The 24,317-nt window shown below is 37.3% G+C and overlaps 2 protein-coding genes across 5 annotated transcripts in view; one reads left to right on the top strand and one right to left on the bottom strand.

Annotated features, from left to right (window-relative positions):
* The window catches only part of LOC109065200 (uncharacterized protein KIAA1522 homolog), a 42,571-nt gene extending 30,170 nt beyond the window's left edge, over nucleotides 1–12,401 (top strand). For 2 of the 4 annotated variants that reach the window (XM_042776822.1, XM_042776824.1), the window contains 6 exons: nucleotides 4,641–4,796; nucleotides 4,943–4,983; nucleotides 5,459–5,585; nucleotides 6,017–6,124; nucleotides 7,862–11,470; nucleotides 11,555–12,401. In XM_042776822.1, coding sequence (XP_042632756.1) covers nucleotides 4,641–4,796; nucleotides 4,943–4,983; nucleotides 5,459–5,585; nucleotides 6,017–6,124; nucleotides 7,862–11,439 — 4,010 coding nt within the window. In that variant the 3' untranslated portion in view covers nucleotides 11,440–11,470; nucleotides 11,555–12,401. Of the gene's footprint in view, nucleotides 1–2,969; nucleotides 3,202–4,640; nucleotides 4,797–4,942; nucleotides 4,984–5,458; nucleotides 5,586–6,016; nucleotides 6,125–7,861; nucleotides 11,471–11,554 lie in introns of those variants that run through there. The other 2 variants (XM_042776825.1, XM_042776823.1) reach the window with 2 other exon arrangements.
* Nucleotides 12,402–12,726: 325 nt separating this feature from the next.
* LOC109065176 (tyrosine--tRNA ligase, cytoplasmic) lies at nucleotides 12,727–19,916 on the bottom strand. Its single transcript, XM_042776826.1, has 14 exons — nucleotides 19,785–19,916; nucleotides 19,441–19,511; nucleotides 19,089–19,235; nucleotides 18,806–18,981; nucleotides 18,439–18,568; nucleotides 17,738–17,818; nucleotides 16,002–16,094; nucleotides 14,880–15,015; nucleotides 14,718–14,803; nucleotides 14,482–14,617; nucleotides 14,238–14,338; nucleotides 13,947–14,140; nucleotides 13,695–13,836; nucleotides 12,727–13,609 (listed from the first exon to the last, which is right to left on the bottom strand). The coding sequence occupies exons 1-14, from the start codon at nucleotides 19,852–19,854 to the stop codon at nucleotides 13,499–13,501; spliced, it is 1,674 nt and encodes a 557-aa protein (XP_042632760.1). The 5' UTR covers nucleotides 19,855–19,916; the 3' UTR covers nucleotides 12,727–13,498.
* Between the last annotated feature and the right edge of the window lie 4,401 nt (nucleotides 19,917–24,317).

Below are 24,317 nucleotides of genomic sequence, written 5' to 3'. Positions count from 1 at the left end.
GTGCACTGCAGGGCGCTCTCAAATTAACCAGATGATCAGGAGGGGAGCAGAGCCGAGGAAAAATGCCTCATCATCTCCTGAGACACTGAGAAGACGCCCTAATACATCAGTATCATCTCCTCCAGTCGTTCGGTCAGATTCCTTGAAAAGAACAGGCAGTTTTATGAGAGCAACCCATTGTCAGAACGGGAGATTTGGGTCTAATATCCAGGGCAGGACTATGTTAGTCATGCTTAACCAACTTATATATAGGTCTACATTTGAAGTGGATCAAAAAAGTTCATCAAAGTTGTCCTAAGACAAGAAGACATTTTGGTTTTAGGTTTTTGCACAACTTTGATGAAAGGTTTTGATCCACTTCAAATGTTGACTACTGTATATATATATGTTACATATAACAAAATAAATATAAATCAACAATTGACACACTTGTTGGCAAAGGTCAAACTTATTCTGTAGATGTATAATAGTAACAAAGAATGATCATTTCTAGACATTTATACAACTTTTATGGAAGATTTCACATGGCTAACATGCATTGTTTGCTTGAAGCTTACCTGTGATCAAACACAAATACAGTCACCAAATAATGTGGAAAAACTAAGCTAAAACAGCTGCAAGGTACATTAACCTTCCATTGGTGTTTGTTCCAGATTAAGTCAAATGTTAAAGAGTACGTCCTCCCTTGAAAGCTCCGGGAAAAAATGATCCCTCATTTATAAGTAACTGTATTAGCACGTAGTCTCAGTGGGTGGTGGATAGAAATATTTAAAGGATATTGTAAGTTTCAAATTTTCATTGTTCCCACACCTACAGGCTATACAATATGCATGTGCAACTATTGTATATATATGTACACACAAACTCACATACACACAAAAACGTTTGGTTTAAATGAGGACGGTGATCTGAGAGAATGTTGAGAATAGTTCTGGATTCTGAGAACAAGGTGACTTGCTTTATGGGAAACTCGCAACAACAACTTCTGAACTAAAAATTTTCCTTTATCCATCTGCAGTCAGAATTTTTTTTTGCAACAAACAGGCATGTTGTGATATATATGGGAACATGTTCCCAGTTTTAGAGATGCTCATTAAGCAGAGTGAATCAGATCTATCAGACATTGCAATACAGACAACAGGGACATCCTGTACCACCACCTGAAGGACTTTATGGAACATAATTTTTACATTATAAAAAAAAAATGATAAAAATATTAAATAAAATTAAATATAAATTTAGTCAAATAAAATACTAGATTAAAAACTTAAAATAATTTGCCTCGGCAACTTGTTTTAAGATGAAGTACTACAATTACTAAAACTAAAATTGAAATAAAAATAAATGAAAGCTAAACACAAATATTTGAAAAACCAAGTCAACTGAGTGTTCAGGTTATGCTTCTTTAATTTACCATAAAATGACCTGTGTTTCATTTGCTTCCTGTGCATCTAGGAATACAAAAGTGTGAAGAAACTCGAGGGTCTGGTGGTGGTTTAAAGGCATGCATCAACCCTCATTTAACACCATGTGCCAGATGGTGTCTTTTGGCTCCCCTGATACATATTAAAGGGATTTCTGGAGTTGGACAACAGGCAGTTGATAGACTGGGTGCAATTTGAATCACAGACTGAAAAAATAAAAAGATGAGAAAGTCTTTGGGATTAAAAAATAAAAAATCAACTGATTAGAAACATAATAGCACACCTCTCAAACATCTTAAAGAGATATGATTCATGCATGCAGATGTGGTGAATCTCTGTTCAAAGCTAAAAATGGGAAGTTTGCCAGCCGAAATAGTGACCTTTCTATCTTGGTTGGAAGTGACGCCCATAATTCTCAACCAACTTCACTTGAGTCTCTATTCAGTGCCAAAACCAGTGACTGTGAAGTGAGTGTAGACTTGGGACGTCTGATAAATTATTTAATGGTAAAGCACTGCTGCACCCCTGCAGAGGTATATGAAACATACCAAGGAGTAGCTATATTACTCTAAACCTGAAATAATAAATTAAAGGAAATGTTTCTGACATCTGCTATTCTTGTTTATCTCTTTTCTGATACTTAAAGCTGTAATTAAACCTCTCATTGCACTGTGTTTTTAAGAAACTTTAAGTCAAACACAACTGATGATTTTAAAATACCATGATGACTGAACTCTGATCAAAAGACAAATATACAAACACTTTGCACAAAAATGCAAACAACTGGCAGAGAACAGAGAGTTATTTTCCATAAAATGGAAGCGTACACGTTTCAAATATCTGAATGCTATCTTGGAAGTCTTGAAAGTAATGCATGAGTCATGGACTTTTATGATATTTTTATGTTTTTTTTCTTCACCATCTTTTTTAAGCTTTGTAGGTCAGTGCACACCTTCATTGTATGGGGAAAAAAGCAGCATGAACTTTCTTCAAAACATCTCCTTTTGTGCTTTACAGGTTGGAACAGTGTGAGTAACTGAATTTTGAATGTGAGCATCAGAAATTTAAGTTTCCGGTAAACAAAGTTCAAATAACCATCATAATACCTGCTAAAACGCAATGAATTTGCAATTTGAATCACACAGACCATAAACTTTGCGCAATAGCTCATGTAACACCAATAATAGTACACACTTTAGATTAAGTATTTGATTATATATGTTTATAACAAATTACTGAAGTCTATATTTAATGTACTATTCATAATGTTTACTATGGGTAATGGAGCATACGCCCTAATCTGAGTGTGGCATGTTTCCAAGCAGGGGTTTGGGGGGGGGGGGGGCAGATTAGCCAGGCTCCCCTGTCAAGGCCAATCCCAAATTCAGTTGGTGTACGACACAATGGAGGAAAACAGCCAACACGTTGGGGGACACCACTCTGTAAGATGCTGACAAAAGCCGGGGTAAGGGGAGGAGAGATCAAAGGGGGGAGGGAAAGATCAGAGCAGCAGGATTGGTGGCACACAGTAGATCTCATTGTGTCTGACCTGGTTATCCTTCATGAGAGACAGCTAGTTGACATCAGTTAGTCTGCAGCCACAGAAGTGGACAGTCTGTCATGATGCTGCTTAGGAAAAGAGTTTATCTCTTATCATTCAGGTAAAAGACATTTTCAAACTACAGTGATCTCTGCCTGGACCGTTATCTCAAGATAGATATGGTGGTCTTCATAAGTAAAAACGTTCAATCTCTGTTGTCAATATTCAAGAAAAAGGGTGAGTACATTCAAGAATTTATAGGCGATCATTCACATTCAAGATAGTATTAATATATTGTCTCTCCAATGTGAATATATATTTTGTATTATATTCAATTTTTCTAGACTGAAATACTAGTGTTAATAAATGTTGTAAATGTACACAATTGTATTTATTACAAGTTGACGGAAAGTTCTCTGTGTTCACCTTCCTGTATCTGTAACAGGTGCCTTCTCTTTGCTTAAAATGTTGGCAACACTGAGGGACTTTGATAAAGTGCAATGAAATGCTCATAATGAAGTTTACAGACTCAAAACCAATGTACCCAAACAGATAGAGATCATTATTACAGAGTAAAAAGAGAGTAAGGTTTTAAGTCCATAACCTTGCTGTAACTTTTACTGTTCGTACCCGAGATAACAAGGTCAGAAGCTGGATACAGTTCAATCCTTAGAATGCACACTTAACTTCATTTTACCAGTATAACTTTAGGATATATTGTTTGTAAATGTTGTTTTCTTCGAGTACTCTTAAAATTAACAAATTAAAGGAATGTTCCAGGTTAAATACAAGTAAAGCTTCATAAAAACGTTTTATTTTTAAAATCAAACCCATAAAATGTGTTGACTGAAATCCACTTGAAATGGAAGTCTAATGTGGAATTGGTGAATATTTGCTGTATATTGGAGTATTAAAACTGTTAATGTTTTTTTATGAAAGAGATCCATGTATTTAACAGAGCATTACTTTAATTTTAAAACTTGCCTACACTGTGTGTTTTGACTTTCTGTTGTATCACAATGCCTGTAGTCAGTGCCAGGACACCTGACACCCACCATGGGGTGTACTTAGAAGCTTAAAAGGTAATACCAATTGAACAGTTAAAAATCTGCATAAATGGCTAAGAGGCTGAGGAGAAGATCTTTTTTAAGGGAAAGTCCCTGTCCTAAAACACCCTCATTAACTATTTTGCAATGCCTTTCGGAAGCATCAGAACTGTTATCTATGGCAGTATTTTAAGTCACTCAGGATGTATGTAAGGAAGAGGATAGGGGTACGAGTATGAGGCTTCTCGCTGTTCCTTTGAGATTACCTCAGTCTAATGACAGGGCACCCTCAAGTGTCCCATTTCTTGCTATTGTAAAGTTAAAAGAGAGTCTCAGTGCAAGTCAGATGCGAAGGCCACTAAGGTAATTCATAGTGCTTTGATGTTTGCAATGTTTTTTGTATGATGTTGACTTTTGCTGTGCCTCTAGCAAGGGTGTCCTGCTAATGCATCACTATTTTGATTTGATTTGGCAGAAACAGTTAAACTTTTCTTAAACTCTCCTTAAAAACTTTGACAGACTGGCTGCGATTTGATAATCTTATTCTGCATGTTTAGGAGAAGCTTGGGAGAATGACTTCATCGATTTTTTATGTGAAAAACAATACGTTTCCCTTCCCTCTAATTTTAGCAGTCCAAAAGCAGAATGAGACAAGAAAGCTGACCGTACACTACACGGCCTCCCAGCACTACCAAGAGAATGTGTTCATTGAGGGAAGCAGGCCACAGTACCTGGAAGACCTGCATTCTGAGGCCCAGGAGGGACTGAAGATACTACAGCAGGAGGGTGAGCTTTACACCCATCTTATGCCCATGTTTTTTTTACACAAAACATACTGATCTATGACAACCTTAATGCACTGCTCACAGTCTGGCCTTCTAACGTACAACTGTGTTTTCTGATGCACCTCACTCAGTCTTTCTTCCATGCAGAGAACAAAAATGGAGTGGACTTTCAGGATGGTCAGACTCTGGTAAGTCTCCGAAGATTATATATCAATATACATGGCAATTTCCACAAATATGGAATTATTTAGGAGCCCATTCTGCTTTTTTTATAGCATTAAACATACTAGTGTTTTTTTACTAGCATTAAAAGTTGTTCAATTTAAACAAATCAAACGTTTTCAAACCCCTTAAAATGGCAGTTTTGACCTGTCCCATCTCCTAGGTCTGGTATTGAACTTTCGACTGTATCTAACAAATAAAATCATTAAAAGTCATTAAACTTGAATTACTTAAGTTTTTAGCTCCTTGTTCCAACATACCTCTGAGGATAAGCTTTATCTGTAATTTTAAGGGAACTACTGCTAAGGTTTCTGTACTTGTACTTTCTTGTACTCTATTCACTGAAGAGGCAAATCACTTAACTCTTTAAAATGAAAACATATATGCATAACTTGAACCTTTAATGAACACTTTTTACTGATGGCTTTCATTTCTCCACAGCCAGAGGAAGATACAAGCTCAAAAGAAAGAGATGAATTACTTGAGACTGATAGCATTACTGGGCACTCTGTTATTTCAGTGTCAACTGTCTCAGCAGTCTCCTCACGTCCAGTACTTACACGTCAAGGTATACAATGCTGACTTAAAAATAAGGTCTAGAAATAAAACATGCTTAGTGGCACATACTACCTCTTTTGTTTTTTTCCTTCTAAAGTGATTTCAGGTTTAACAATACATTTGTTTGCCACCCTTAAAATCTACATTGTAGTGGGGCACTTGGAGCAAAACATGGCAGTGGTATTGCAATGCAAAGACAAAATCATATATTTTCTCAAAACTAGCTATGATCTGTCCTGTGATAGTTTCAGAGAACATGTGATCTCAATCAAAATGATATCAGTTCAGATAAATAAAAAACTTGTTTGTTAATGTAGTGTAGCTATCAATTAGAGTATGACCTGAGAGTTAATTTTGGAATAAAAAAAACAACTGAAGAAAATTGTATGATATATTTTTTCTTGATATTCAATCTCTGCTATGTTGTATAATTCCCTTTAGGTTCCACATTTAAGCCCTTGAACTCAGTTAAACAACTGGACAAGACCAAGAGAAGAAGTAGAAGAACAACTATAATGGGCATACCACAACAAGTCCAAAGAGAACTGGGCATGTAAAACTATGATATTGTCAAATATTTAAATATATATATACAGTGGGTACAGAAAGTATTCAGACCCCCTTAAATTTTTCACTCTTTGTTATATTGCAGCCATACTAAAATCATTTGTTCATTTTTTTTCATCATTAATGTACACACAGCACCCCATATTGACAGAAAAACACATAATTGTTGACATTTTTGCAGATTTATTAAAAAAAGAAAAACTGAAATATCACATGGTCCTAAGTATTCAGACCCTTTGCTCAGTATTTAGTACAAGCACCCTTTTGATCTAATACAGCCATGAGTCTTTTTGGGAAAGATGCAACAACTTTTACACCTGGATTTGGGGATCCTCTGCCATTCCTCCTTGCAGATCCTCTCCAGTTCTGTCAGGTTGGATGGTAAATGTTGGTGGGCAGCCATTTTCAGGTCTCTCCAGAGATGCTCAATTGGGTTTAAGTCAGGGCTCTGGCTGGGCCATTCAAGAACAGTCACGGAGTTGTTGTGAAGCCACTCCTTCGTTATTTTAGCTGTGTGCTTAGGGTCATTGTCTTGTTGGAAGGTGAACCTTCAGCCCAGTCTGAGGTCCTGAGCACTCTGGAGAAGGTTTTCGTCCAGGATATCCATGTACTTGGCCACATTCATCTTTCCCTCGATTGCAACCAGTCGTCCTGTCCCTGCAGCTGAAAAACAGCCCCACGGCATGATCCTGCCACCACCATGCTTCACTGTTGGGACTGTATTGGACAGTGCCTGGTTTTCTCCACACAAACCGCTTAGAATTAAGGCCAAAAAGTTCTATCTTGGTCTCATCAGACCAGAGAATCTTATTTCTCTGTTTTTTTAGCAAACTCCATGCGGGCTTTCATGTGTCTTGCACAGAGGAGTGGCTTCCGTCGGGCCACTCTGCCATAAAGCCCCGACTGGTGGAGGGCTGCAGTGATGGTTGACTTTCTACAACTTTCTCCCATCTCCCGACTGCATCTCTGGAGCTCAGCCACAGTGATCTTTGGGATCTTCTTTACCTCTCTCACCAAGGCTCTTCTCCCCCGATAGCTCAATTTGGCCGGACGGCCAGCTCTAGGAAGGGTTCTGGTCATCCCAAACGTCTTCCATTTAAGGATTATGGAGGCCACTGTGCTCTTAGGAACCTTAAGTGCAGCAGAAATTTTTTTTGTAACCTTGGCCAGATCTGTGCCTTGCCACGATTCTGTCTCTGAGCTCTTCAGGCAGTTCCTTTGACCTCATGATTCTCATTTACTCTGACATGCATTGTGAGCTGTAAGGTCTTATATAGACAGGTGTGTGGCTTTCCTAATCAAGTCCAATCAGTATAATTAAACACAGCTGGACTCAAATGAAGGTGTAGAACCATCTCAATGGATGATCAGAAGAAATGGACAGCACCTGAGTTAAATATATGAGTGTCACAGCAAAGGGTCTGAATACTTAGGACCATGTGATATTTCAGTTTTTCTTTTTTAATAAATCTGCAAAAATGTCAACAATTCTGTGTTTTTCTGTCAATATGGGGTGCTGTGTGTACATTAATGAGGAAAAAAATAACTTAATGATTTTAGCAAATGGCTGCAATATAACAAAGAGTGAAACATTTAAGGGGGTCTGAATACTTTCTGTACCCACTGTATATTTATACCTTAAAATGGCACCTTTAATCAATATATGAGATTACACAAACATTAATAATAATAACATTACATTGTTTTACTTCTACTGAGAAATGACAAGAGGAACTATATTGCAGCAGCGTCCAAATGGAGAACATGATTGTAAAGTTGATTCCCCTGGCAGAGTTGTCATCCCAACAATTGATGGAGAGCTCCCCTCAGTAAATCACGAAGGAGCTCGTGTACACCTGCAGAACATTGAGGTACTTCAGACATCAAGAGATGAGGAGTTTCTAATAAACCACATGCATTCTGTCTACCAAGATGAGTTAAACCGAAAGCTTGGGATAGGAGCGTGCCCTACAAAGAGACCAAAGTCTCTTGCTGTGCCAGGGATCACCACTTCCTCTTTCCTGCATGAGCCTCAAGGTCCCGTTATGTCTATTTCACCACAGGCAACTTATTTATCTAAGATTATTCCAAACGCAATTCTGCCTGCTGCAATAGACATAATTGAAATTAATCATGATCAAAGCCAGCGCAGTTCAAATACAGTTAGCAAGAGTAGTTTAGCATCAGCTAGTCCAGCTTCTTCACGATCTGGAGGTGGCACAAATCAAGATCTAACTACCCCTATCCCAAGCAGGAGCCATTCACAATCATCTGAGACTATTGTCTCCAACTCCTCCACAATCTCTTCAAAAGCAAAGTGTCTACAAACATTTGATGCTGACAGCACCAAAGAAGTTTCAAATGTAATCCCAAAGGACATAAATGTTACAAGCTCAAGTAGTTGTAAAAGCTCTAACAGTAACAGTACAAATCACAGACTGGACCACAGGGAGATTGGTATAGCAGGGGAAAATGTCAGAAACAGGAATTCGTTCTCTCGTAATCTCTCTGTAATGAAGACAAAATTACCCCCAGCACCACCTCAGAGATCCTATTCCCTGCACCATGAAAAACTTAAGTGGAGATCAAGGGAACTGGTAGACATAAAAGATCTCAAACATATGTCACCAAACAATGGGCAAACTGGTAGAGATCTTAGCAGTGCAAAAGACCATCAGTCCATCAGTAATGAGAAGGGTTCTGTCCATTCTTCAATGCTCAACTCATCAAGAGATTTCCAGTCAACTGTGAAATCCAGCCCGCTTAGTCCTGATCAAGCTTTTACTGGAAGTCATGTCAGATCAGGTAACTCATCACCAAAGAAAACTGGAGAAGAATCTGGTGAGAACAAATTTGATAGGACTTTGTCTCCTTCGAGTGGATACTCAAGCCAAAGTGGGACACCTACGCATTCCCCTACAGAGGTCAGTCCCTCCTCACCTGGAAAGAGAAGAGTAAAGACTTCAAAGCCTGAGAGAACGGGTGTACGGACCTCACCAGTGAATTCAGTCTCTTCATCAATGACATCTCTATCTTCAGTCACATCAGACAAGGCACTTCATGACATTAAAACCAACACCACCCCATCAGAGCCATTAAAGTGCTTTCCACCTGTTACAACAGTGAAAAACAAGGTGACACCAACACACCCAACTATTGCCCTAAGGGAACTGTTCAACATTCCCCCTCCACCCAAGGTAAAAGCCCCATCTCCCCCACCCCCTGAAACCTGGATTCATAATAAACGCACACTTGAACTATTATGTGGACCAGGTCCAAACCCTCATAGGTTACATCAGCTTCAAAAACAAAAAAATCAAAACACAAATTCAATACAAATCACTGAACAAATTATCCCAGAGATGCTGACAACAGAAAAAGTAAAGTCAGGGACCCAACTGGAGAACAAAGAAGCTGTAAAAGAACAAAATGAGTCCATGTCACCACAAGTGCATGAACAAATGATAGTAGACCCTCCAGATTTGAGGCAAAATGAAAGCTCAACTTTACACAATGAGTTAAATGAACTAGAAAGAACAAAATTCCTTGAGGAGATCAACCAGAACATTCATACACAAGATCAGAGAACTGTAGAGGATCAAAAGGAAAAAGGAAGCCAAATACTCCCTACAAAGAAGGTACCAACTATCAAAGTTGATCAAAGTATGCTGTCACAAACAAATTGTGAAGTCAAACCAAATCCTGAAATTGTGAGCACAACATGCACCCTAAAGAATGATGAAACCAGTGAGGAGAACAAAGGAAACTGCATTGATAAGGACATTCTCAATCACAAACAATTGCAAACTCTCTGTATAGAAGTACCTGAGGCCGTTGGCATTTCTCCTCCTCCTTCTCCACCTCCAGAACACCACCCTCTACCACCGCCTACTAAAAAGATGTCAGGCTCCTCAGTGTCTATACCACCATCTGATGAAGATGAACAGAAACAAGAAACAGAAGAACAGGTGACTCTCCTGGAGTCTTCTTGGCCTCCACCACCTCCACCAGAGGAAGAGTCAACTGACTTGATTTTTGAGGAACAAGATGAACTTAACTTCCCACCACCACCTCCCTCGTTTATCCACAAACCCCTTTCAGAGATATCTGTCAAGTGCCATGACAAATCATGTGAACAGCCAGACAATATAGAATTGAGGTCATCTAATGCCTCAGATATGGCCAGCCGTTCAGACCAAGAATCCGAAATACTTACCATTCTGCCAACAAGAACTGTACAAAATGATATGGAGGACAGGCAACAAGATAAGCCTTGTAACAATGTGTCACATGGCTCTGTGGATGAAGATGGCATGGAAAACACAACTGTAGCCCCTCTTAAAATGTCCTCTCTTTTATCAGATGAACTTGTACAAGGGGAGGAAATGCCAGCACAAGATTCAGAGCAAACATCACTTGATACCGAAGCAGATTCCACTAACGTGCCACTTGCACCTCCTCTTCCAGTGGAAGAACAATCCACTGTTAACTTCCGAAGGCACCTGAGCCTCATAAACAAAGACAACCGGAGCAAAGAACTGCTGTGTCATCACAAAAGCACACCTATCCCAAAGGAGGATGCCAACATTCCCCTCGTCACACCTTCCTTACTTCAGATGGTGCGACTAAGGTCTGTGACTGTAGATGAAGACCAAGCTACCATTGATTGCAAACCAAGTACTGAGTCCACAACAAATGAGAATCACAGTATTACTAGTCAAGCAACTCCACAAAAGCCTATTCGCAAATCCTTGACCTTGAAGTCTAACTCACCTGCTAAGTCAACTCCTGCTCCAACCTCAGTCCCATCCATGCGTCTTCAAGAGGCCATACGTATGAAGACGGCTGCAATGTCCTCTAGTGGAGTACCTGCAATGCTTAATCTACGCTTAACCTCAACTAGTGGTACTAGTCCACCTGTACCATCCCCTAAAACACCAGATGGCTGTGACTTGCATAAGTCCCCTGCATCTACAGCCAGCTTTATCTTCTCCAAAAGCACAAAGAAAATTGTCATTGAAACACCCACTTCTCCCGAGATCCAAGCAAGCCTCAAACCAAGTCTTGCAGCTGAGATAATGCAGATTTCCAACCAAGCCAAGACAATGGTTACAAATGGGACAAAAAAGTCAATTAAGGTGCCGCCACCTGTTGCTAAGAAACCAGTGCATGGAACAATTCCTCCCAACAAGACAGATAATGCAACACCAGATAAGACTGAGATCTTGACAAATAAACAAATAATTAAGGTTGATGTTAATGGGCAAAGTGATCAAGTGCATCCTGCTGGTCAGTGAGCACAATCATCAGGAAACCAGAAGCAAGCAAGTAAGGAAGCGTTCACAGGTTATTTTAGTTTGTGCATTAAATAAAGATGAAACCATGTAAATGATGATTATATTAATTTTTCAGGAAGTACAGAGACTGCATGTTGAAGAGTCAGGACACATGAGTTGAGTTTTGATTGGACAGTTTAGTCACAGTATGGCAAAGACAAGAGGACAAAGCAAGTGATGAAAGCCCAAGATGGATCTTGTTCAAGGATTCACGGATACTTAAAAATACCATGGACACTTAAAAGCCTTAGCCTGGAGAAATGGCCTTCAAATGTATGCAAAAAGCTTTTTCCCAATCTGTTTTATACAATAGCTTTATTACAGCTTTCAAGTATTTTTCTACATGAGTTTGTCTGCTCTGGGAAAAGTCACTTTTACTTTGTTGTGGACTTAAAAAAGCTAACGACTGCAAGATTGAACTGACATCTAGTGGTCACTAGTGGTAGTAATCACTGCTTGGCGTAAAAAAGTCAAAACCTGTTATAATTTTATTGACATATCCAAATATGTCCAAGCACATAGATTGATTACTAGCTTTTAATGAAAGAAGCTGATTCTACTAACAGTTTTTAAAGTTTTAGTGCTACTGCAGTCAACTTTCAGAATTTGCTTTCAGCAAATATGTATACATGTACAGAACCATCTGTTACCTTTATGAATGTTGTAGTATGCTGACCATGGCTGAAACATATACACACAAAACATTTACATATTTACTTTTCATTAGATAAAAAGCACTTTCTACGCTAAATGCTGCATTTATTTTCAAACCAGCAAACAGGTAAGATTATTACCGCTGTTCCTTCTAAAACTGATGTAAAAGTATACATACACAAATACTGTAATAGCTATTTACTTCAAGGTAGGAGTGAAGAGAATTACTACACTGTTTAAAAAATAAATATGCATTAAAGATATTTATAGATTTAACTTTTTTTTTTTTTTTTTTTTTTTTTTTTTTACATTCCTGGTACTTTTCAACATCACTGACAGCCATACAGACATAACATCATACATAAGCCCCCCAAAAAAAACAAAATATATTTTGTTTATGATGGATGGAAATCCTCTTCATGTTATTTGGTAAAGCTACTACACCACTTCATATATATATATATATATATATATATATATATATATATATATATATATATATATATATATATATATATTAGTACAACACAATACATAAGTGAATTATAATTTCCATAATCTTAAATCAAGCATTACATTTAATTGCTCATATGGTGAAGTTTGAAAATAGACCCCCAAACCTTTATTGTCAGTTTCATATACCTCAATATTTCTTTTCGGCAGATCAAGCTGTAAAGGTACTTTCAGAGACATTTCCATCATTATATCCAATAAGACATATGGGAAATGGTTATGAATCATTGTTCATTTCAATGAATTTGGTTAACATCAAATGAGTTCTGAATGTTATATAACATGAAATTTCATGTTTTTTTTGTTTTTTTTTTTCTGTGAAGCTAACTAATCATAAAATATGTATCCGTAACAGTTTATTGTGTATATATATGTCTAAACAGTTTCCACAAACCGTTTCCCATGGTTAAATAGTTTCATTCATTGATCATTGTAAGCAATGACTTATTTCCAGACATGGCACAACAGGAGGACCTGAGTTTGAGGATAACAGATGAACTCCTGTAAAAGTCTTCATTTGTCATTCAAACAAATGAGCATTGCAATATTTACTGCAGTACTTTGTGTAAAACATCCTGGACGGCAATACATGCAATGTATAGCACAGACGATACCCATATTTATTCTGCTGCAGTAATCATGTGCTATTAGATTATTCACAGGTTGATATGGCTGAATGGGACAGATGCATTTAAAAAATGTCATTATAAGCCATTTGCTTCTCCATTAGAGTCAGTTAACAGTTTTGGATGGCAATGATGAGCAATGCCTGACACTGTGTACATGTCACAGGGATACTGGCCTGTCATGGAAACTCTAGCTTTGAAGATTTTGAGAGAAATTGTGAAGACAACTAGCAAATATTTCCACCCTTCAGTGTTTTACAAGTGATCTGTCCAAGTTTGGTCATCAGATTTTGCTCTTTCCATTGTGCAACAAACTCGTCTGAGATCTTCAGATCCACCTGCATAGATCAGACAAATAATTATACAACCAAGAATGAGACACCAATATGAATGTTTAAGTACAAAAATATAAAACTCACATACCTGCAACTTCTCAAACACCTTTTTCTTTGGTTTCAATTCATCATCTGCTTTGCCTGATTCATACCCTTCTACATAAACACGGTCTCCTGGTGCTGATCCTTCCGGTGGATCCAAAGGCTCCACTTTCCTGGGCTCTTCCTCACTGAAGGCCATCACATTTAGAAAAATAAAAAATCAAGATGATTTTTACTATAAGAAGATCTTAGCTGATTGAATGGAATGGTTGAAATAGGGTTTATCAGTCCTACTGACATTGAAGCACAGAGCAGCATGGCTTGGGATTCAATCCCCCTCATCTTCTGGGGCTTAAGGTTGCATAGCAACACAACAAGACGGTCCTGAAGCTGCTCCTGTGAGAGGTAGGCCACCAGTCCACTCACTACAGTCCGTGGCTGTTCCTCGCCAACATCAATCTTCTCTAAATATAGTGAGTCTGCATCTGGATGCTAATAGGTCAAAAAAGGGTCATAAAAGTAGGTCATAAAAGTTATTTAAACAACCACTTACTAGTAAAACCGTAAAAGTATTGTTGGCTTTCTCTACCTTTTCTACACTGATGACTTTGCCCACTCTGATGTCCAATCTGGATGGGATGACCTCCTCCTCATCTGAGGTTTGTTTAGGGTTGCCCTTTGCTCCTCCTTCTGTGAGGCAATGACAATTTAAACTGTGTGTAAATGGATGTGCAAGTTCCTCCTTTCTCTAAAACTCTTGAAACGGGGTCTCAAACTTCTTCCTGATGTCACCCTGAGCAAAATGTTTGTAGGCATTGTGTATTTTCACTCACTGTTTTTAGAGGGCTCTGGGTAAGCTGATGCTGTCAGTTTCTTCAACTCTGGGGTCTCAAACTTCTTCCTGATGGGGTCCAACAGTTTGTTAAGAGCCAACTCTACTGAAGCCTTCAGGTCACCAGGATGGATTTGCTGCAGGTAAGCAATGACGGGTCAACATATGACGCTCAACTCAATTTATGTAAACATATGTCATTCGTACATTATGTAAATATAAGTATTATTTAGATACCTCTGCAGCAAAGTCCCTCTCCACTTCCTCATAGTCTGTGTAGACTTTGTCGCCTCCCCACTTTGGATCTCTTTTAATAATAAACTCTGAAAACATAACACAACATTAAGCACTTAACTAGATGTTCACATTCCCGAATTTGCCTAATTTGCCTGAGCTCACCTGAGTGCAAAGGGAAAAGCACATGTTTAACAAAGGACAAAACTCCATTATTCTCCACATTTCCAGGCTCACAGAAGGCTTTCTTTAACTTCTTCTTCACCTCTTGATTCTTATCCAGCAGGTCAATCTTGGATTCCTGTAACAGATATGAAAGTTTGAGAATGATGAATCTTAGCAATATTAATCCCGACACCTAGAATATAACAGCACAGATCTGCCAACCTTGGAAAATTTTTGAGTACCATTAGTGTGACGGGACGGGACACAGGGTTTGTGGGGTGGAGGTTCATATATTCCTAGATAGCTACATTATTACATTAAGCTCAAATGTCAAAATCATAATTGCACAATGTGCAAAATTCAAGATTTAATGTAAAATAATATTTTCCAAAGGTTGGTAGGTCTGCACTCAGTCACACACACCTTTAACCACGGTTTTCAGTTCGGTTTTGTTGACATAGCACATCAAATTATTTACATGATATATATATATATATATATATATACGCACACACACATATACATAAAAAATATATATCCAGTATACTTTCATTACAACTCCAGTACACTGTAGAAAAACATGGATTATCATATGTCTACTCTGAATTTCTTTGGAGAGAAGAATTTTTATGGATTGGCCAAAACACATTTAATTAAACACACATAAATACTGAACCACAAATAACCAAAAACAAACAAAAATAAAACAGAAGTAATAGAAATAATGATACTTCAGCAAATCCCTTACATGGAAAAAACATTCAGCTATTGCTGTGACTGAATTAAATGATAGAAACATTTTGAATGATGAAACTTGAAGACAAACACTCGGCTGAGCCAATGTATAGTTTATGTGTGTTCTTCAAGCCATCTTGGGTATTTTCATAATAGTTATGTACATTTTTAATCCATTGCTAACTAATAAAGCCTCTTTTTACAGTATAAAATATATTTTCTGCCTCATTCTGTGATAAGAAGCCACATAATCTCACGAGAGGATTTCATTTCAAGCCTCTATCCCATCCCGTCAAACCAATAGGATTCTTTTGATTACATAATGTGATTGTAAATCTTTATCTTACAGCTTTCTTGAAATCTTTGAAGGTGAAGATGATACAGTACCTCCTCAGAGGAGCTCATCTTGCCCCCCGTCAGTCCAGGCACCATTGGGTTCATCATGTGAATACGTTTGGTGTACCCGAGAGAGGGCAGATACTGAAAAATAAGAGAAAAAAAAGTTTAAGAAACTTAATGTATCCAGCAAACACACCCACACACACACTCACTGGGATCAGCACACAGTCATCAAATCAGCATGATATCATGGGAGAAAGCTTGATTCACACATTATTCTGTCCACTCCTTGACAGTAGGCTTGCTGATTTTTTATTTTTTTATTTCCTACTGGCAAACTAAAGCAAACATCACATGATCAGCACAGCAGTGGTCTGATTTTTTTTTTTTTAATAGTAATAAAAATCATATAGTTCAGTTAGAGAACAGACACTACAATTAAAGATTAAGATTTACTTTCAAAACAAAAATCAAAAGCACCTGTTTGGCAATATTTTGTATTTTGAAACGGCTATGTTGACTTTCATCATTTATCTAATGTGATTTTGCTGATTTTTTTTTTTAACATTCATTTCTTATTTATTTGGTTCCACAGTGTTTGCTGATTTTCACTGTACCAAAAAACCAGTCAATTTATATGTGACCCTGGACCCCAAAACCAGTCACATGGGTCAATTTTTCAAAATTGAGATTTATACATCATCTGGAAGGTGAATAAATAAGCTTTCCATTGATGTATGGTTTGTTAGGAGGACAATATTTGGCCGAGATACAACTATTTGAAAATCTGGAATCTGAGTGTGTAAAAAAAAAAAATCTAAATATTGAGAAAATAGCCTTTAAAGTTGTCTAAATTAAGTCCGTAGCAATGCATATTACTAATCACAAACTACGTTTTGACATGGAATATGATCTTAACTTAATATCCTAATGATTTTTGGCTACAATTATTCCCCAGCGACTTAAGACTGGTTTTTGTGGTCCAGGGTCACATATATTCTGCATCAGTGTGTATGCCGTGCCTCCAAGCTTTCTTATCGCTTTTCCTAATAAATGTTCTGTTTTATTATTTATTTATTTTATATATATATATATATATATATATATATATATATATATATATATATATATATATATATAAATAAATAAAATAAAATACGCAACTTATTTATTTTATATGACTTATTTTATTTATAATTATATAGCATAGTGTATTTTTTTATTCTGTTTGTTACCAAAAGTTCTATTTTTAATATAAGTGAGTTGTTGTACCATTTTGTTGTTGTCCATTCAAGCAACTGACGCCGAACTGACGCTAATTGCTAACTGACGCTAAAATGTGCATGTTAGCTATTTAAAAGTGAAGGAAAGGAGAAAAAACACCAGCAAACTCCATCTTCTGGTGATAACGGTGTTGTCACACGTCGATTAACTGCTGGGAAAATTTCCTCAGCATCACAACCCAACTTGCCAGACATATCCGATGCATCAAGAAAGATTTGTTTTAAGACTTATTTATATATTTCGCTTTGGTGTATGAGTACTAGGAAATACCAGCTTTAAATTTTAAAAGAAGCATTTATTGTACCTTCTTCAGAGTAACTCTCAAACTAAATCAAAACTGGCAAACTAAAGCAAAAGATGCAAAAGAAGAAAAAAGTATTAAATCAAAATTAAATCAGAAGCATTTATTGTACCTTCTTCAGAGTACTGCATAGTGGCACATTAAGTTTAAAACTGTCATATGGAATAAGAAATATGTATTAAAACAAAAAAAAAAGTACCTTCTCTGCTAATGTGAAGATCTTCCTTTGGTCCACACCTCCAAACTGAGCATCTACTTTTAAGTACTCCTCATCCAGTGCCTGATAATAAAAAAAACACTGTCACAGTGTCTGGAACAAGCAGCAAACTAGCAAATTAAATATAGAACAGAACACCAAAATATCATCCACTTGTAATGAATTTTTTTTTAAATCAGCAGTTTTTGTCTTACTATATTAAAAATACAGCAGAAACAGTAATATAGTGATATATTACTACAATTTAAAATAACTTTTCTATTTTAACATGACACTTTATCATTATAATATGCTGATTTGTGGCTCATGTAACATTTCACATAATCATCATGTTGGAAACATGTTTTTTTGTGGAAGAATATTAAGTTACAAAGAAAAAAAGTTACAGAAAATCTTTTTCAAATTATGTAAATGTCTTTACTGTCACATTTGATCAAGTCAAAGTGCCCTTGCTAAATGAAAGTATTAGGCCTAATTTCTTTCCAAATAAATAAATTGTAAAAAGTGTAGAAATATATTACAAACAGCATTTTTTTAATGGGTTGTATACTGGCATTTGCACCAATAAGGAAAAATAAGCATGTTTTGAAAATGTTCACATTATTAATTAAAACAAATACATGCAGACCCCTCTAGAAGACCACAAATATGAGGAAAATATTAGCAGAAGATGACCTGCATACCTGCAGTCCAGGATACAGCAGGCCACTCAGAAGAGGATGCTCAACCTGTTTGACCACCTCAGCACCTGCTTTCTTGGCATCGTGTTCAGTGACCATGGATGACAGTCGGTAAACATCCAGAGTGTACTCTCTATAATAGATCAACCACACAAACAGCTGCCTTCTTCAACAACAACAACAACAACTGCAAACATCTTTATATCCATAGTAAAATCTCAAATAAAAATATCTAATCTAATATCTAATACAATCTGTTTCCCAGAAGAATGACGAACACTTCCTAAAAACCATGCTCTTGGTCAATCATCATCCTTTGTAATTGTCTGAAATCCATAGCTACAGCGTTTAAATAAACAAGAGTAGCTACCTGCTGAGCTGATAGTCTGTGCCTTTAACAAATTTGAGTTTGTCAAGGGGAACTCCAATGCTCTCCAACATGGCCTTAATGACCTGCTCATAATACTGCACCCTGAGCTCCAGCAGCTCCCAGGGAGCCTTCATGTTGTCCAGATAGGCATGGAGATCAGCAAAGAGGATGGTCACCTACAGAACAGAAGCATTAATAGTTTTACACACCAATGCACTGATCCACTGTCCAAACATTAAAATATGAATTCAGAAGCAATACAGAACACCACAGACAGACAAACCTCACAGCCCGCCTTTAGGAAGTCAGCGATCTTTGACATGGGGACAAAGTAGGCCACATGGGGTTTGCCTGTGGTTGCTGTTCCCCAGTAGACCTTCAGTTCCCTCTCCTTCAGGATTTCCTTCAACCTCTCTTCACCAAGAACCTCCTGAGAACACAACCGTGGCAGAAACACTCAACTGAAACTGACAGAACACACACCTCAGTGTATGGTGCATGCAAAAATAATGACTAAATCATTTTAAATGAAGATTTTCAGAACAATAGCATGCATACTTCAAATGTTAAATAGGTTTTTGAGGTGTTGCAGGGAATTTGGGAATCTCTTAATATCCTGCCCTGCTGTTTCTCACCTGAAGGTTCCTGGTGATGAGCTTGAACTTCTCTTCAGGACTCTGCTGATCTCCCATGATGGCTGCTGCTTCTGTGCGAATCATGTAATTACAGGCTTATGAGACAAATAACGAATATGTCAAAACTGTTATGTTTAGGATCAGTTATTCAGCCTTTAGTTAAAATGACGTCCGCTTTGAATGAGCCGCTGAGAATGAGCTGTCTTATCCATTTCAAAGATTAATCGAAACACTTCAGAACATGCAATAGGTCGGTATTAAAAGTAAAACTATCTTTATAAAATGTCAGTAATAATAGATGACGGAAGCTCAGTAATATAATACAAATTCATATTAAATCTCACCGGTGGAGCTGAGAAACGCGTGTGCCGGTGACAGGCTCTTCCGGTTGAAAGATTTCATCAGGTATTTCATAATAAAAGTCCCCCCATAAATGTTTATTTATTTGAATGAAAGTTCGTTTTATAAATTTATATACACGAGTTTACAAAAATAGTTGTATATATCGGTTAAATATATTAGATATATGACTAAATGTGTATTATTAAACTATTTTTAAACCATATGATAGTGTTGCATCAGCGCTGAACAATCAATTGTCCAGCTATTCAGCAGCAGGAAGAGTAATCGAGTGCATAGAGATGAGCTGCTGTCTGTCTCCTCCAGGGGGCGCGCTGACACTGACCGTGTTGAGACTGCAGGCTCTTTCAGTCATTCCCTGCAGGGGCTGGCGCTCTCTGTGGCAGCGGCAGGTCGCAGCGCCACTTGTTAATAGCTGTTTTTATACAGTCTATGGTTAATAGGTATGGTTTGGAAAGGCACACACATCTTATTAAAAGGTTTAACAGCTGAAAATGCATATCGGAGCAAAAACCAAGCCCTGAGGTCAAAAAAACTGCCTGTAGAGCTCAGAAACAGGTTTGCATCAAGCCAAACATCTGGAGAAGAGTTCAGAAAAACATTCTGCTGTACTGAAGGGTCACAGAAGCAAGTCTCTGTTACCCTTAATGGAAGAAGTTTGAAACAACCAGGACACTTCCTGGCCTCCTGGCCAAACTGAGCAACTGATGGAGAAGGGCTTTGGTTAGTGTGGAGACCAAGATCCTGATGGTCTCTCTAATTGAGCTCCATGATCATATGTGGAGACAGGAGAAACCTAGGTCTCATTTATAAAACTATGCGTAGGATATTTACTAAATCTTTATGGCATTGTGGACAAACTCAGTCCTCTCATAGGGGGACAAAACGTGCCATTTTCCTAGCACACGTCCTGGGCAGGATTTCTGTATTGCCTAAAATATCCAGGTTTTGGTTTCCTGTTTTCATACTTAATGAAGGAAATGGTCGTTTGACCAATAACATGCAGACATTGTACGTAATCGACCAGTCATTGTGCATGAGAAGGTGGGAGCTACAGAGAACGGTCAAAGCAATGCAAATACGTGTACATGTTAGTGGACTTGAAGCAGCACTGAGCATACCGTCCAGTGTATGACATCAGAGTACCGTGAGAGTGATTCAGAAGCACAAGAAGCCGTCTGCTCTCTAGAGCTCTCACGGTACGTTGTCATACAACAATTGGTCTGCGCAGCGCAAACAAAGCCAAAACAATATAGAAATCATGGCCAGGACGTGTCCTGGAAAAATGGCACGTTTGGTCACCCTATCCCAGGGGTCTTCAACCCTGCTCCTGGAGAGCTACTGTCCTGCAGATTTCAGCTCCAACCCCAATCAAACACACCTGAACCAGCCTAGGTGTTCAGGGCTACTTGATAATTACAGACAGGTGTCTTGGAGCAGGGCTGGAACTGAAGTCTGCAGGACGGTAGCTCTCCAGGAGCAGGGTTGGAAATCCCTGCCCTATCCTCTAATCAGTGAAGATGCATGAAACCACACTTAGATTTTGCAAAAAAGCACCTAAAGGACCCTCAGACTCTGAGAAACACGATTCTCTGGTCTGATGAACCTCAATTCTAAGCATCATGTTTGAAGGAAACCAGCTCTGCTTATGATTTGCACAGTACCATCCCAAAAGTAAAGTGTGCTGGTAGCAGCCTCATGCTGTGGGGCTGTTTTTCAGCGGCAGGGACTGAGGGACAGAAGGAACGCTCAGTGCAGCAAAATATAGAGATAGCCTTAATGAAAACACAGTCCAGAGCATTCAGAACTGGGCAGAATGTTCACTTTCTAACAGGACAGTGACCCTAAGCACACAGCAAGAGTGGCTTATAGACAACTCTGTGAATGTCCTTGAGTGGCCCAGCCAGAGCCTGGGATTGAACCCAATCAAACATTTCTGAAGAAACCTGAAAATATGTTTCTGCCCCCATCCAACCTGACAGAGCATGAGAGGTGAAGAGGCGAGGAGAAGAATGGCAGATAATTGCCAAATCTGATGTGCAGAGCTGATCGTATCATACCCAGAAGTACTTGAGGCTGTCAATGTGCTTCAGCTAAGTTCTGAGTTAAAGGTATGAATACTTATGCAATGTACTTATTTCAGTTTTCTTTTTATTTTTAATACATTTATGAAGTTGTGACAGTTCTGTTTTTGCTTTGTCATTATGGTGTATGGAGTGTAGATTAACGTGGAACAAAAAAGTACTTCAGAGCAGTTTAACATAAGACTGGATCATAACAAAACCTGAAATAAATGAAGGGGTACATTTTATAGGCACTGTATATATATATATTTTTTTTATTTATGATCCTGAAGGATGACTCATTTTTCCTCAAATCTGGCAAAGATTTTGTACTTTGCTTTATCAACCATTTCTGTGCAGAACACCTCAAAATCTTTTTTTTTTTTTTTCCCCAAATACAAAAGTGAACAGTTCTACTGGAGAACTTTCTGCCCACGCAGCTTTGTGTAGGGATTTAATTTGGTGCTCATCTGCTTGTTGGTATGTATTATGCATCATCAATTTTTTATAAAAAAAATAAATAAATAAATCCATTTCAATTTCAATTTCTGTTACCACACCAGTCAGTCCTGGGGGGTATTCCAGAAAGCAGGTTATGTGACATACCCGGGTATGTTTAAGAGTAAGTAAGTGGATAACCTCAACTTTCGTTTCCAAAAATGGAGGTAACTTTCAGGGTATGTTAGTAGTCATAGCAACTCACTCTCTGAACTTAACCTGCTCCGGAGCAGGTTATGTTCCAGGGTTAGTTCACTTCAGCGAGCCTTCAGTGGGCGTGACAGATAGCGCACAGCATTATATAATATTACAATATGTAATATAGCCTATTATATATATATATATATATATATATATATATATATATATATAATTTTTTTTTTATTTTTTTTTTATTTTTTTTTTTGAATATGTTAATGAGGAAGCACTAATATAAGTAATAAATAAGGTAACATTATTCTAATATGATTATTTCTTTTATTGCCATATATAAGAGTTATCTGTATAAATTATAAAAACACTATGACAAGGTAATGTTTAACTTATAAATATTTATTTATTTTATTTATTACATGTTATATTATCTCACACATGGATTTTCTATAATGTCTAAATTCTAAATCAAAATACATATCTGATATGACTTAATATATAATTAGCATAAAACAAAAAATATAATTCACATTCTCAAGGATTAAAGATTACATGGAAAAAAAATCACGGTCATCAATTAGGTGGCGATATGCACTAAGCATGTTAACAACTAATGAACAAAAGAAGAAGAAAAAGAAACAGCTTGGCGCGCTTTTTCTTAGCGTCCGTTTCCATAGTGACTCGTCGATTCGTCGCTCTGTTGAGAATGTCTTGAGTCTTAACCAGGAACATACTCTGAGTTGAATGAACTTACTCCCGGACGCGTTTTTGGAACCACATACCTCGAGTAAGCAAGGTTTGGGGTTAATCAACCGAGAGTTCAGGGTTTAGTTCACGGTAAGTTAACCCTGCTTTCTCGAATACACCCCTGGTGTCTCTCAAAAAATGTTTTCCTGCTGTGAAAGAAGAAACTATGGTCAAAATATTTGGTGTATAATGTTACAATTAATGCCTCAAACTTGTAGAGCATTTACAGGACATGACATGATATTTTCTAACATTGAATGCTTTCTATAAATATTATAAATATATTACTACTGTTTGTCATTATAAAATAACAGTAAAATTGTTTGCAACAAAACTTAGGAAAATTACACATGGTTTTGCAACAAATAAAAAAGGTGTTTACAGTTAAAACATTCTGCTACACTCACTAGAATAATACAGTATAATACAGTGTAAAAATACAAAATATAATTGTTTTTAGCCTTTTTTATGTAATGTTCATTTAACCAGGGAAATGTGACAACAGTAAGGTTATAAGGATATTCACAGTGTAGTTTGTACCAAGAAAACAATAGAAACGGCGAGAAAGACTGTGGCAGTTTCTAGAGGAAATCCGTGGCATCTGGGTATACCTGCCGCTGCCAGAATTTGCGCTTGCTCTCTCTCCTTCTTTGAACTGAAAACTATATGAATTAGTATTAGTAATTGGTCCATATGAGCTAACACTTTGAAAACGAATAGATACCGCAGTCTAAATTGTGTTTTAAAACTTATACTGATAGTATTTTATAATGAAAATGACACTGAATAAAAACCCAATCAAATTTTTTGATTTCGTAGGATTTAAGTAAAACTTGTCATTGTCCAAAATAAAAATAAATAAAAATAAATAAATTAATTAAATGAATAATTAAAGGATGCAAGCCCTCTCTTTCTCTAGATATAGACAGACAGACAGGAAGATAAATAATTTTATATAAATATTATACATATTATAAAATGTTTTCATATTTTATTATATAAGATGATTGGTGTTGGATGGGGTGGGGGGATTGGATGGGGAGCAAATGATGATCC

This window comes from Cyprinus carpio, chromosome A19 (genome assembly GCF_018340385.1).
Source record: "Cyprinus carpio isolate SPL01 chromosome A19, ASM1834038v1, whole genome shotgun sequence".
NCBI classification, from domain to species: domain Eukaryota; kingdom Metazoa; phylum Chordata; class Actinopteri; order Cypriniformes; family Cyprinidae; genus Cyprinus; species Cyprinus carpio.
This window is presented reverse-complemented; position numbering and strand designations above follow the sequence as displayed.

What these genes read in the sequence shown, in the direction of transcription:
- LOC109065176 (XM_042776826.1), bottom strand. Translation starts at nt 19,854, where the DNA reads ATGAAATACCTGATGAAATCTTTCAACCGGAAGAGCCTGTCACCGGCA. An exon ending in AGAGGGACTTTGCTGCAGAG is followed by an intron (nt 14,618 to 14,717) that starts GTATCTAAATAA and finishes GCTTACCTGCAG; the next exon opens with CAAATCCATCCTGGTGACCT. An exon ending in CCCAGAGCCCTCTAAAAACA is followed by an intron (nt 14,339 to 14,481) that starts GTGAGTGAAAAT and finishes ATTGCCTCACAG; the next exon opens with AAGGAGGAGCAAAGGGCAAC.